The 15,070-nt window shown below is 44.9% G+C and overlaps 1 protein-coding gene across 2 annotated transcripts; it reads left to right on the forward strand.

The window, feature by feature from the left end:
• Positions 1 to 492: 492 nt before the first annotated feature.
• On the forward strand, positions 493 to 12,066 carry EPGN (epithelial mitogen). Of its 2 annotated transcripts, XM_054030462.1 has the most exons (5): positions 493 to 529; positions 1,066 to 1,155; positions 8,596 to 8,713; positions 9,643 to 9,795; positions 10,144 to 12,066. In XM_054030462.1, the coding sequence occupies exons 1-5, from the start codon at positions 493 to 495 to the stop codon at positions 10,175 to 10,177; spliced, it is 432 nt and encodes a 143-aa protein (XP_053886437.1). In that variant the 3' UTR covers positions 10,178 to 12,066. The 2 variants fall into 2 exon arrangements, with proteins under 2 accessions (XP_053886437.1, XP_053886438.1); XM_054030463.1 differs by lacking the exons at positions 493 to 529; positions 1,066 to 1,155 and adding an exon at positions 6,767 to 6,875 and having other exon boundaries at positions 10,535 to 12,066.
• Positions 12,067 to 15,070: the final 3,004 nt, after the last annotated feature.

Consider the following 15,070-nt stretch of genomic DNA (forward strand, 5'->3'; position numbering starts at 1 on the left):
CTCTCTAGGAATAATATAAGCCCCCCAAAATACAAGCCACACAGAAAATATCTCTCATTTGTAAGTAGTACATACGTTTAGTTTCACTGACTTTTGCTTCATTGTATCTTGTTACTCTGCTTTGACAGATACCAGTGTCGGAGAAAAACTGAGTTCTCACTATTTGTTTCTCACTATTTTCTCTGCTTCCACACCAGGTTTCTCCATAAAACAGTGTCCTTGCATGCACAATTATGCCTACAGGTAATAGGAAACAGGTGTTTCAAAAGAAAACCCGAACAGATTGCTAGATAATGATAGTTTCCTAAATGAATGTGTGGTTGCCCTGAGGCTTTAGGTTGTTGCCAGATGCACGTTTTTTTTTTATTGGTCAGAACAGCAGGCGACGCTTCACGGTATATAAGTGCAAGGAAGACACATGAGCACAGGTAAGCAGAACAACCCAGCTCTCTGGAAAGAAGAGAAGAAAACACTGTTAATCTGCTGCTAGATATGGCATTTGGAATGCTAATATATATTTTGCTAAGAGGTAGGTGTATTGGGGTTTTTATTGGTGTCTTATAGACATAGGGTTTGTATTTATACATTTGTTTAAGAAAAGTTCACTCATATTTTCTGTAATAAGCAGTGGGGAAAAAAATCCAAAAAGCTCAAAGGAATTCAGAAACAAAATTAGTTTCAATAGTTTCTGACTTCACTGAATTTTTGGATAAATATGATTTCATTTTGAATCATTTTAAAGAGTATCTATCAGTAGATATGCCTTATATAGCATGTTATAATGAACTGTATTGCATACAATATCAAGTGATTACAATGGGATTTATAAGAGCATGGATATGTATTCGGAGACTATACAAACAGTAGCTCGTTTTCTGTTCCCCGTCGTCATAACTAAGTTGTGACCAAAGGAATTCAAAGAGGCAAGAACATAATAAAAAGAAATCCTCATTATTTAAGTTTAGGCATTCAGCAGTCCATTTAATGGACCCATTTGTACAGATGAAATAAGCTTCATGCAAAAGTGTTTTCCTGCTAAAGCCAATATGTGTTTGCATTATACAGCAATGGTAGCGCTGGGTGAAGAGGCAGCTATTACTGTTTCGTCGCTAACCACAGACATATGGAATAGCTGGGCAAAAAACAACACCGAAGGTATTTCTGCTCTGCTCTGTATTGTCTCAAATAAGCATTTGTAGACTGAAAAAAAAAATCCTATCTACTGAGTGTAGTTGAATTGATAACTACTCTTAACGTGACTGTCGTTTAGTCAAATGGTAGCGTTTATTGTAATGCGAACATTTCTCTACTAGTAGCCCTGTTAGTCTGTGTCAGTAAAAACAAGGAGTCCTTGTGGCACTATAGAGACTAACAAATTATTTGGGCATAGGCTTTCGTGGGATATAACCCACTTCATCGGATGCATGGAGTGGAAAATACAGTAGCAGGTATAAATATACAGCACATGAAAAGATGGGAGTTGCCTTAACAAGTGGAGTTGTCAGTGCTATCAAGGCCAATTCCCGACAGTTGACAAGAAGGGGTGAATATCAACAGAGGGAAAATTATTTTTTGTAGTGACTGGCAGTGGCTGGGTCACTACAAAAAAATAATTTCCCCTCTGTTTATACTTATCCCAAGTTATGCAGGAGGGGGGAGGGCTCCAGCTGGGGGTGTGGGCTCTGGGGTGGGGCTGGGGATGAGTTTGGGGTGTAGGAGGGTGCTCTGGGCTGGGACCAAGGGGTTTGAAGAGTGGGAGGGGGATCAGGGCTGGGGCAGGGGGTTGGGGCGCAGAGGTGCAGGCTCCGGGTGGCGCTTACCTCAAGCGGCTTCCAGAAGCAGCGGCATGTCCCTTCTGCGGCTCCTACGCGGAGGCGCGGCCAGGCAGCTCTGCACACTGCCTCGTCCGCAGGCACCACCCCTGCAGTTCCCATTGGCCGTGGTTCCCGGCAAATGAGAGCTGTGGGTGCAGCATTCAGAGCGGAGCCTCCTGGCTGCCCCTATGTGTAGGAGCTGGAGGGGGGCCATGCCGCTGCTTCCGGGAGCCGCGTGAAGTGGCCCCCGACCCTGCTCCTTGGCAGGAGCACCAGAGTGGGGCAAGCCCCCGACCCCGCTCCCCAATGGGAGCTCAAGGGCCAGATTAAAACAGCTGGTGGGCCGTACTTTGCCCTTCCCTGCTGTAGATGGAGCTCATGATGTGGCCTAGAGTGTTTCTCTGTGACATGGGTGTTCTTCCAACATTGGATAAAGAAGAAAAAATGGTGTTCTTTGGTGTCACAGGGTTGTAGACATTTATATGGTGATTCATCGACTAGCCTTGCTGTCTGAAATACTGGTTGTACTAGAGAGAGAGAATTTATTATGGGGCAGATTTTTACAAATGAGAGGTTCACTTGCATGAACAAAGCCACGTGGGCAGCTATACCACCTCAATGTGCACTTGCTGTTGTTACAGATATAAAATGGATATTTGCAGTCAGCAAGACAGTGGCTTTAACAATTGCTCACAAATACAAGCATGCAATTGCACACTGGGGTTTGCAGCTATAAGTATCAGAGCTGCAGCCGTGTTAATCTGTATCAGCAAAAACAACAAGGAGTCCTTGTGGCACCTTAGAGACTAACACATTTATTTGGGCATAAGCTTCCGTGGACTAAAACCCACTTCATCGGAGTCCTCTGCTTTTAAAAGCCGTAACCCTTTAAGAGTTGGAAGACTGGACTTTGGGGTGGAAGGAAGTGTTTAAAGACTCTTGTGTGAAACTGGCCACATCCTTTCACTCCATTCTTGCAGCTTCCATTTCTAGGCAGGTGGAACAGTCATTAAATACTGAAGTAAGGAAGCTCATAATTAAAGCATGTTAATAACAAACCCTTAGGAAATTAATTAACTCCCAAGCGAATGCCAGGTTGGAAATGGCACTATCCTGTGGGATTGTGGATCCAGTCCCACACCCATCAGCCAGGAACCTTCCTTCTTCCCTAGTCCGCATGTCATATAGTCATCCTCAACTGCAAAAATTAGGGGCTGGTGGGTCACCTTGAGTGGCAAGGCCAGCGGGAGGAAAGAAACAACATGGAGAGACAGGAGACTGGGCTGGTAGCTGTCTGGAAGTTGATAGGGAATATGAGAGGGGATGTCTTCCAATGTTCGGCAGGAAGGAATTGGGGAGATAGGAAGGGTCTTGTTTTACTCAGAGTGGGACAGAACTGGGAGAGAGTTAGAAGAGCTGGATCACGGATGAAAATCTACATACTCAGCGTCATCAGCTGAGTGCCAGGAACTGAGGGTGAATATACTACTCTCAAAATGCAGGGAAAAGAACGTGTGCAGGCCCACCAGCCAACTCCTGGTGTGTTTTGCACAGCCTATACCAAATAGCCCCCTGATGGATAAGCTGTCACTCAGCGGTCCAATAAGTTCTTTGACGCATTTACCTGCATCCCTGGGGATGATTAGTTCTCACCTGCTCAGAAATGGGGCAATATGCATCAAAGATAATGCAGAAGAAATGACGGGTCTCTGTCTGATGCAATTTCTATTAAGTGTATTGCAGTCTGGAGCTAAGGCTGGGCATTTGTAGTTTATACAAATCTACCTCTGGAGCACTCAGTGTTTTTTGGATATTTTGCATGTGGATGCGTGTGCACACGTGGACTCTGTGTCTGTGTGTGTGTGTGTGTGTGTGTGTGTGTGTGTGTGCTGGTACATATGGTAACTATATAGCATATACACTTCGTTTTTCTTTTATAGCAGCTCTGTCATTCTGTGTCAAACTGTAAAATCTGTCAGTTTTGTCATGACCAATCCTTCAGTTATCCATTAGTTTAATTTCATGTCAGATCAGGTCAAATTCACCTCTTTGTATGACTCACATGTGGCAAACATCCATCTATATGCATGCTTATATTGCATATTTTCTTCACATGACTTAAAGGGCAAATGGGAACTAATACCTGGCTCTTATATGATGCTTTTCATTGATAGAGCACAAAATGCTTTGCAAAGGTCAGTATCACTATGTGCTCTTTAAACAGCTTATCTAGTATCTAGGTGGATAATACGATATTTAAATTAGTAGAATTGTCTCTGTATGTGATTAGAAAAAAAGTTTTTCTTTTTGTTTCAGATTTTATAATTCATTTGAATGTAATTCCTCTTAAATTGTAGTGTTACAGTATTTAGCACTTTTAATTTTGTGGTTTGGATTTGAGATCTGATCTTGCAGCCCTTAGTTAGACAAAATTTCCAACGATGTCAGTGTGTGTGTGTGTGTGTGTGTGTGTGTGTGTGTGTGAAACATTACTGTAGGACTGGGCCCTTGAATTACAAGATTTTTCTCTCCAAGCTTTGTCTCAAAACATTTTCTAGGCCTGTTTTCATTCCTGTATTAAATGTATTTAGAATAACAATGAGGTCTGATACAGCTATTTTGTACTTTCATCCTATGAAAATGGAATGCTGCCACCTTTTGGCAACTTGCTATGGTACTTCCATACAAAACCAGGAAGGGTTTTTTTTGTGCAGAGTGAAAATATTACAGTTTTATTCTGACAGCGGGAGATTTTGTGCTTTTTTTCTATGTAGATTAGCAAATTTTAATGAATGTTTTTAATTTATTTTAACCATTATACCATGGCTTTAAGTGAAATATATTTAGCAGAATAATCCTACCTTCCCAGTGTTGGCAACAGGGGGTGCTACTACCTCTGAAATGGATGTTAACTGGCTCCTGGCAGAGCAGCTTACTGTCACACCAATGAAAAAGGTCCACCGTCATTATTTTCAATGCACAGCAGTTTGTCGAGAAGGAATTACACACACGGTAACGGGTTATATCAAGCACATAACTCCCGTGTTAGACATTAAGAGCTATACATTACATTCCCTTTAACAAGTTTCAGAGTAGCAGCCGTGTTAGTCTGTATCCGCAAAAAGAACAGGAGTACTTATGGCACCTTAGAGACTAACAAATTTTTTTGAGCATAAGCTTTCATGGGCTACAGCCCACTTCACATGCATCCGATGAAGTAGGCTGTAACTCACGAAAGCTTATGCTCAAATAAATTTGTTAGTCTCTAAGATGCCACAAGTCCTCCTGTTCCCCTTAACGAGTCTCTCTTCCACAAACATACACAAACAGGCCCTGCGCTAGCCTCACGCAGTTCCTGCTTGGCAAACAGAGAAGGTGGTTAACAATTTTATAGACGACTTCTTCCTTCCAGATCTGTTCTTTTCAGCCCTCTGGTCTGTCTCGGATTCCCCTGAAACAAGGTCTCAGCTGCCTGGAGACCCCTCTGGTTCACCGTCCTACTCAAGCCCCTGGAGCAGAGTTTTGACTACTCTGTCTAGCAGCGTTGCTTCTCTAAGCGTTAATTAAGGAATCCCAACAGTAATTTCATTTGCTTGATTTTTATACTCTTTTTTTCCTCAAAGGAGTCACATGTCTTAAGTGCACTGCCCTCTGAGTCAGCCGCAAGAGTTGCTACGGAGTGACAGAAAGGGTATGTCTACACCACCCGCAGCGGGCCCATGCCAGCTGGTTCGGGCTTGTGGGCTGGGCCAGTTCCGGGTGTCTAATTACAGTGTAGACCTACCCAAATGCTCCCGCAATCCAGGTTCTGAGTGCACTGTCTGCACAGCCCGGCCCTCTTCAGCTGACCTGCAAGACTATTGCCAAGCCCCCGCTTTGTTGTACTGTTACTTGATTGCTAGGCCAGCCTCTGTTAACATGGGTATGGCTTATAAGCCTGGTCTACACTGGGGGAGGGGGGGAATCGATCTAAGATACGCAACTTCAGCTAGGAGAATAGCGTAGTTGAAGTCGACGTATCTTAGATCGACTTAGATTGATGTACTTCGCGTCCTCGCCGCGCAGGATCGACGGCCGCCGCTCCCCCATCGACTCCGCTTCTGCCTCTCGCAGCGGTGGAGTTCCGGAGTCGACGGGGAGCACATTCGGGGATCGATTTATCATGTCTAGCTGAGACGCGATAAATCGATCCCCGATAGATCGATCACTACCTGCCGATCCGGCGGGTAGTGTAGACGTACCCATAGTGTGTGACATTTTACTCTGATTGTTAGATACAGGGTCAAATTCTTTGCTACCAAGAGTCATTGACTTCCGTGGTTACAGCAGCAGAGAGTTTGGCTTCACCGCCTAAAAAAGTTCATTTTAAAGTAAGGTGGTTCTTCCCGCTCCAGTAGCATTTCCTGAAAGGGAGGAATAAACCACCTACTTATTTCAAGAATAAATGTCTATGGGCCCTTTCGTCCCCTAAAATACCAAAGCACTTAACAAACCTGAGGCTTGATGCTGCTGCCAATACACATGTTGAGTTGTACTCTTTGCCTCTTTTTGACCTGAGCAGCAGTTTGGAGCTCTGGGGATGTTCAGCTGGGAGTTGAAATTGGTGATATCAGGTAGTTATCTGATGCAGTTTTGTTTACAAAGAATGTACAAAGTCCTATGTCTCTGAGTGAGTGCAGAAAACATTAAATAGCAGGAAGCAGCTTCTTAGCGTACAGCTCCAAGCCTCTTTAGCCAACAGGCCCCAAAATACTCTGTAGCTTTTTCCAGGGTCACACTGTACTCTAGGGTTGTCACCTTTTTAATTGCTGTAACAGGACTCCTGAGGCCCCACCCTCTTCTCTCCCTCTTCCCCCCAAGGCCCCGCCCCCATCCCTCCCTCCTTTCCCTCCCTCTCCCTGTCGCTCGCTGGATCGTCTCCACCTTCCTCCCTCCCCAACTGGGTCCCCCCTTGCTCCAGGGCTGGGACGGGAGCTCCTGCAGCCTGACAACAAGCCTGCCTGCCCCAACTGAGCAGGGGCTGGTGTGGGTTAATGACTTGGCGCCGCCTCCTTCCCTGTGGTAACTGGACTTTTGGTGTCCAGTCGGTACATCTGACTGGGCACTGCCAGGTCACCTTTTCAACCGGACTTTCCGGTCAAAAACTGGGCACCTGGCAATCCTAAGTAGCATCCGGACACTGAAGCCAAAAACCAGGATGTCCTGGTAAAACCCAGATGGGTGGCAACCCTACTGTACTCTCTGGCTACTGCTTGGCTGGCTTGCTTTTTGCCTCTGCCTGCCTCTCTGTGTCTGCCTCTGCCTGCCTCGCTGTGTCTGCCTGCCTGCCCGCTCAATCCGAACTCCTGGGCGGGTTCACAACCCCCTTTTGTCTTCGGTCGAGGGGCTTCTGATTAACTCATGAAGGGTGAGTTCGCATCCAGTCTCAAAGAGGTACGTGATTGATGCAATCTCCAGTCCTTCTCAGCAGAACAATATCTTGGATGGCAGTGGGGCTACTTCCTTAGGGAGCTGCTTCTCAGCTTGAGTAATGGTGACAGGATCAGGCCCTCTATATGTCAGAATGACTCGACTCATCGCTGAAGTGGTTTACGATACAGTGGTACACAAGAGCCATCTAGAGCTGTTTGCACTAGGATGAGAAGAGGACGAGCTCACCCAGCTCAGAGCACGGGGAAATGTAGCAAGGCAGAATGGAATGACTCCGATTGGAATTTGGTCAGGAAATGGGGGATTAATAATGTCACTCTTGAGAAATGTGTCATGGGATCGTCAGTGACCACAAGTGGTCAGGGCAGGACTTTGGGCTTACATCTCTGACGGCACCTCCAATGAGGTAGAGAACGTGAGCGCCCTGCTGGAGCGTTGTTTCAGCACGTACTCGGAGGGAAGCTTTCCGCTTGACAAAAGACCAATACCAGACTTTAGTTACTTGAAAGCAGTGTTGTTCTTGTCCTGTATGTTTTTTGCTTTTTTTGCGGTCACGACTGAAAGCCGGTGTTGTGAAATATTCAGGTAGGAACTCACTCGGCTATGTCTAAAACAATTCCCTGAAATAACAGGCATGGATTGGCCGTTCCACCCAATCAATAACTCCTGCAGTCAGGAGACCTGTTCAAACAAATACTTCCTCCGACCGGCAAGCCTTTGACATCTTCCCTTCCTTTTCCCCACCACACCCCTCCATCCCGCGACCCATTACTGTTAGCCTCTGGCTCGTTCTATCAACAAATAGTGATCTATCCACAATCCTGAAAAATGGTCCTGATTTGTGCCATTTACGTAAAAAAATTAGCTGCTAGTGTTGGGAACAAACTACGGGCAAGCTGCCTTAAAGAAATGGTGTTTTGTCCTTTTGATTAAAAATTAATCACATTAGGCCAGATTCAGAAGCCGTGGCTAACAGCAAGGTAAATTACAGCTCCCTGAACCTGCTAATCCCCTGTGCTCCTATCCTGCTGGGTTTCAGGCTGTGTTATGCTGACATTAACTTGGAATGAATCCAGCATTTTCATTAAACTTCTGCCCATTTACTAAGAGGAAATCATTTATTTAAAACTGGTGTTGGAAAAACTCCATGCTAAGGTGTCCAGCGTCTCTGTTCTGTTTTAGTTGGCAGTGTCGCTATTGGTCAGCAAATTTTACCTCACCTTAAACGTGTGTGCAAGGGGGTTTACTCTTGTAAATGATCGTACTTTTCAAAATGACGTGATTACTGTTTTCAGACCATTTTATTTCTTCAAATGTAACTTTTCCTCCTCCCCTACGTCTTTCCCAATAGACTACACGGAGGAACCTATTGCTCTGAAGCTTATGAAATCCTGTCTTGAAGAACACAAAAGTTATTGTATTAATGGCCTTTGTGCTTTTCACAGTGAACTCAAGAAACCCATATGCAGGTAAATACACTGAATGTTTAAATAGACGCTCTTGGAGAAGTAGACGAGTTTATATTTGTTTTCCTGTGTATGTTACACATAACATTTATCCCAACCTGCAATCTGATTTGTACGCGGGCATAAGTTTAACATCTGAGTAGATCCACAGAAGCCAGTGTGACCTATGCACTAGGATAGCTCAGTGGTTTGAGCATTGGCCTCCTAAACCCAGGGTTATGAGTTCAATCCTTGACAGGGCCATTTAGGGATCTGGGGCAAAATCAGTACTTGGTCCTGATAGTGAAGGCAGGGGGCTGGACTCAATGCCCTTCCAGTTCTAGGAGATAGGTATATCTCCATATTTAAAGTTGGGCATCATGCAAGTTCAGGTTCTTTATTAACACGACAATGGAGCTGTGACAACATCATACTCTTGGTAATTAAAGCTTACTGGAGAAAGCGAAAGCAGAAGATGAAGCGCTTGGAAGCTGCTTTTGACACATTCTGCTATCAGAACTGCAGCATCGAGCTGAAATCTAACGCCGAAGGGTTAAATGTACAGCTGTGCCCATTGTTTGACTGCTGGGCAGGGGCTCCCGGATTCTGGGAGTGGTTCTGCACCAAATCCGGCCCTGACATACTTCAGGGCTTTCTAGAGCTATTCTTGGCTGTCTATGGGCCCAATGGTCATTATAACAGGTAGGTATCACCAGAGCACTGTTCTCTCACTACCCGCTCTGTCAGGGGAAATTCGCAGCGCACCGAATCCAGCAGCTTTCTGGCATACGGGGTTTCAACTGCAAAAGAGAATCTGCCCACCCCAATTTAGTTCCCTTCCACATTTTAATTGCAAAGCGTTTAAAATGAATCAAAGGTAATAGGTATCTTACAGTTTCAAGTTAAGATTTTCTGAATACTCTTGGGGATTTTTCTTTTTTTTTTCTTTTTAGGTGCCTGACAGGTTACAACGGAGAAAGATGTGAACACTTGACGTTAAATTCGTATGCGCTTAATTCTTATGAGCACTATATTGCCATGGGAATTGGCGCCGGAATGTTACTGAGTGGGATCATCGCTCTAATCTATTGCTATGTAAGAAAGAGGTATGGAAAATGGTGTTTTCTGGGGCATGAAAATTGTTATGTGAATTTCTAAACTGTTCAGAATACCTGGAAGCAAGAGCATTATATTAGCCTGAGTGGATAGAGCAGAGGGCTAAGGAATTTGTTCCTGGGTCTGTCCCTCGCTTAGTGCGTGATCTTAGACAAGTCACTGAACTGCTCTGTGCCTCTATTTCTGCATTGGTAACGTGTAAAATTATTCTGAAGCTGCCCACCAGCACTGAGTTCATGGGGACTGCTCATGTGACTTAGGCAAGTAGGATTTGGCTCGGTTTACATCATTACAGTTCTATCGTGTGATTAAATTCACAAATCGGTTATCCATTTTAGGTGCGGGAAGTTGAAATCACCGTACAAAGTCTGAACCAGGGAGACAGCGTTGTGAAGATCTGACATAGGATACTTACCGATTTTCCTGTAAATTACAGGAGGTTCCTAGTTGAAAGACCTACCAGTGCCAACAAAATACTAGCAGGTGCCACTGATAACCAGAGACAATGGAAATCCAATAGCCGGTACACAGCTGGCACGCCTGTAGAACTGGCTGGCTTCACTCATTTTGATAAAAGCCTTCGTTGCTTTAATAAAGGTTGTTGGGGGACTTATCTGAGTGGATTGACATGGCTTCCCCTGTTGTTGGACTACAGCTCATTTGTTTTTGGGTGGAGATCTGACTTCTTTTAGCTGCTTATGGTAACTTCAAGCCTTGATTGTTCAACAGGGAAGGGCATTCTGTATGGAGGAAGACAACACTATGTCTCTCAACGCTCTGAGGCAAAGAATGGAGTTCACGCGCTGCCAAAGGCAAGTAATCAGTCTAGCCCACTTCTGGTTTCCCAATGGCCTATAGTCTGGGTCTGGGCTGACATGAATACTGCGGATCTCTCAAGTGGGTTAAATGCAATATATGCTTCTATTGCCACAATGGACAAAGGCGGCAAAGGCTTTGCACTGGGAAATGGGTGAGTGAAAATTAAATCTAAGAAGAATAAAGATCAGCTGATTTTGGAAAACTAATATTGAGAATGAGAGCAGTCCCTGAGATCTTAGAGGACAAAGGGCTCCTGACGTTTTGAGAAGAGTAAAGCTCAAATGGACTACGAAAGTGTTCATCTGGACAACCTTGATCTTCCAGTACATCACATAGCAGCTCCCCACACTCCCAGACTTGTCAGTCAGGCATCTTCTTGCCCAGTGATGTGCACTGCTGGACAAGAGGCACAAGACTCTACTTGCTATGGAAGTTGCAATTTTGTTATAAGGACTCGTTAATACAGTTCTACCCAGCTGGCTTCACTCTCATGGAACTTGTAGTATATCACCATTTAAACAAGAATGAAATGGGTAGAGGAAATATGCCCAGCTCCACCCTGCCAGATTAATATTATGTGCTTTCTTTTTCATCTTCTCGTGCACAAGATGTCTTCAGATGGGGAGTTTTGTTCTTGAGATAGGGAAATAAAATAGATTCAGAGGACAATGGCTCTTGAAAGACTTTGCAGCTTCTAACTGTGAGTTTTGGAATACTGGTGCTGATCATTTTCAACATTGCTCAGAAGGGTTTTCGTTTCAGGTGCTGCACATTGTGGATCCAGATTTCAGCTGCATTTAGACACCCATGGGGAAACAGTGCCTAACTGTGTAAGCGCTAATTTGGGGACATCATTTGTCTTTTGAAAATCAGGCTTCCTTGTTATGTGTGTTCACTTTTTCCAAGTGATGCGTGTCATGGGTTATTTTATATAATGTCATTAGTAAGAATTGAAATGCTCACAACAAAATATGTAAGATAGGTCAACATGCACATTTCCCCCTTTTAAACTGGACCCTAAGTCCTCTAGTATGACATGCCCTGCTTGATTAGAAGTGCCAGTGTACAATGAATACAATAGCAAGGATGTATTGGCAAGGAGCTGACCTTAGGTACATTACCATCCATTTCCTCCAGGTTTTGAAGTGAGGATTCCTTAAGGCAGGGGTCCCCAACGTGGTGCCCGCGGGTGCCATGGCGCCCACCGGGGCATCTAAGTGTACCCGCGTACTGGCCGGCGGACGAGCATCTGCCGAAATGCTGCCGAGAAGCTGCTTCTCGGCAGCATTTCGGCAGCAACGCCTATTGACGTTGCTGCTTGTCGGCGGCATTTCAACGGATGCTTGTCTGCCGCCACGGTCCTCCGTGGCTCGTCGTCTGGCACCCACCAGACGAAAAAGGTTGGGGACCACTGCCTTAAGGTATATTGTTTTGGTTTTCCTTTTTCTCAAGGTCAACCTCATTAAACTCTCTAGTTAATCATAGAAGATTAGGGTTGGAAGAGACCTCAGGAGGTCATCTAGTCCAACCCCCTGCTCAAAGCAGGACCAACCCCAACTAAATCATCCCAGCCAGGGCTTTGTTAAGCTGGGCCTTAAAAACCTTTAAGGATGGAGATTCCACCACCTCCCTAGGTAACCCATTCCAGTGCTTCACCACCCTCCTAGTGAAATAGTTTTTCCTAATATCCAACCTAGACCTCCCACACTGCAACTTGAGACCATTGCTCCTTGTTCTGTCATCTACCACCACTGAGAACAGCCGAGCTCCATCCTCTTTGGAACCCCCCTTCAGGTAGTTGAAGGCTGCTATCAAATCCCCGCTCACTCCTCTCTTCTCCAGACTAAATAAGCCCAGTTCCCTTACATTATCTTTACTTCTTTCTTCTACACGTTTACAATTTCTCCTCTCTCAATTCATAGATTCATAGATTCTAGGACTGGAAGGGACCTCGAGAGGTCATCGAGTCCAGTCCCCTGCCCGCATGGCAGGACCAAATACTGCCTAGACCATCCCTAATAGACATTTATCTAACCTACTCTTAAATATCTCCAGAGACGGAGATTCCACAACCTCCCTAGGCAATTTATTCCAGTGTTTAACCACCCTGACAGTTAGGAACTTTTTCCTAATGTCCAATCTAGACCTCCCTTGCTGCAGTTTAAACCCATTGTTTCTGGTTCTATCCTTAGAGGCTAAGGTGAACAAGTTCTCTCCCTCCTCCTTATGACACCCTTTTATATACCTGAAAACTGCTATCATGTCCCCTCTCAGTCTTCTCTTTTCCAAACTAAACAAACCCAGTTCTTTCAGCCTTCCTTCATAGGTCATGTTCTCAAGACCTTTAATCATTCTTGTTGCTCTTCTTTGGACTCTTTCCAGTTTCTCCACATCTTTTTTAAAATGCGGCGCCCAGAACTGGACACAATACTCCAGCTGAGGCCTAACCAGAGCAGAGTAGAGCGGAAGAATGACTTCTCGTGTCTTGCTCACAACACACCTGTTAATGCATCCCAGAATCATGTTTGCTTTTTTTGCAACAGCATCACACTGTTGACTCATATTTAGCTTGTGGTCCACTATAACCCCTAGATCCCTTTCTGCCGTACTCCTTCCTAGACAGTCTTTTCCCATTCTGTATGTGTGAAATTGATTTTTCCTTCCTAAGTGGAGCACTTTGCATTTGTCTTTGTTAAACTTCATCCTGTTTAACTCAGACCATTTCTCCAATTTGTCCAGATCATTTTGAATTATGACCCTGTCCTCCAAAGTAGTTGCAATCCCTCCCAGTTTGGTATCATCCGCAAACTTAATAAGCGTACTTTCTATGCCAATATCTAAGTCGTTGATGAAGATATTGAACAGAGCCGGTCCCAAAACAGACCCCTGCGGTACCCCACTCGTTACGCCTTTCCAGCAGGATTGGGAACCATTAATAACAACTCTCTGAGTACGATTATCCAGCCAGTTATGCACCCACCTTATAGTAGCCCCATCTAATTTGTATTTGCCTAGTTTATCGATAAGAATATCATGCGAGACCGTATCAAATGCCTTACTAAAGTCTAGGTATACCACATCCACCGCTTCACCCTTATCCACAAGGCTCGTTATCCTATCAAAGAAAGCTATCAGATTGGTTTGACATGATTTGTTCTTCACAAATCCATGCTGGCTATTCCCTATCACCTTACCACCTTCCAAGTGTTGGCAGACGATTTCCTTAATTACTTGCTCCATTATCTTCCCTGGCACAGAAGTTAAACTAACTGGTCTGTTGTTCCGCTCAGAGTAAATTCATCAGCTTGAATCAACTTACTTTGGCTTCATGCGTTTATAATGAGAGCAAAATCTGGCACGGAACGATTAAATCATTTGGGCAGGTGCTTCACATAGGCACCTGTTAGAAACTTATGCTCAACCTGGAGACAGTGGGTTGGACATTTTCTCACCAATCCTGATTTCTCCTGTGAAACTGGCAATGGTCTAATGGGTCAAAGGAGGAAGACTTCAGGTTTTTTGGGTGTCTCTTTACCCAGCAATGATCTTTATGTGCACACACATTATGCAGATTGCACGTGATTCTGTCTGTGCACAGAATTGCTGCGTGCCAGAATACAGACATACATTAACAAGTTGTTTGAAGGGCACATGTTTTGTGGGTATGAACATCAGCAACTTATAACCTTAAAAGGTTTACACAGAGAGACGTGTTTTTGTTTGTTTTAACATCCTGGTTGCAATTTTTGAAGCCCATTAGGGTGAGCGGCTGACTTGGCTAAGTGGCCAAGTAAGTACTTAACAGGGTGCATAATTAATGTTCAAAGGGGATGTCAAGGCACCTAAGGTGTCTAAAGGTGTGCTCACCTGATTCTTGTGTTTTGTGAATATGGCGTAGTGTATGAGCAAAGTGGGCAGGGAGATGGCTAAGCAGATTGTGTGGCCTGAAATGGAGGCATGATCAGGGCACACCCAAATTGTTAGGCTCTCTTCCAGGTTCCTCTCTGGTGCCAGGGCAGCACTGGAGAGGCTGTCTAGGGAGAACATCTGAGGCTTCTGCTGATGGAGGAAAAGATCAGTAAAAGAAACACCAGACAAGTGAGTGTTGTAGGTTAGATATTGATCGTATAAGCGAATCTGGGACAGAAAGAAAAGGGAAATGAAATGGGAAAGAGCAGAGAAGGAGAGAGGCGGTGCCCCTGCTTTATTTCTCCACTGCCCTTTCAGTGGGTGACTTTCAGGCCTCCAGAGATCGCACCCTCGCCAATCAAGTGCTGTGACTTGGGCGACTGGGCAGGGACACTGACCTGGCCCACATCTGGTGTCGGTGACACAGGTAGAGGTGATTGGTGGAGGGGACGATGTACAGATTGCTCCTGAGACGCAGCCAATGGGGAAGAAAAGGGGTTGTCACTGCTAATCCAAGGTATCGCACCAGGCTCCCGG

The sequence above is a fragment of the Malaclemys terrapin genome, chromosome 5 (assembly GCF_027887155.1).
Source record: "Malaclemys terrapin pileata isolate rMalTer1 chromosome 5, rMalTer1.hap1, whole genome shotgun sequence".
In the NCBI taxonomy this organism is placed as follows: domain Eukaryota; kingdom Metazoa; phylum Chordata; order Testudines; family Emydidae; genus Malaclemys; species Malaclemys terrapin.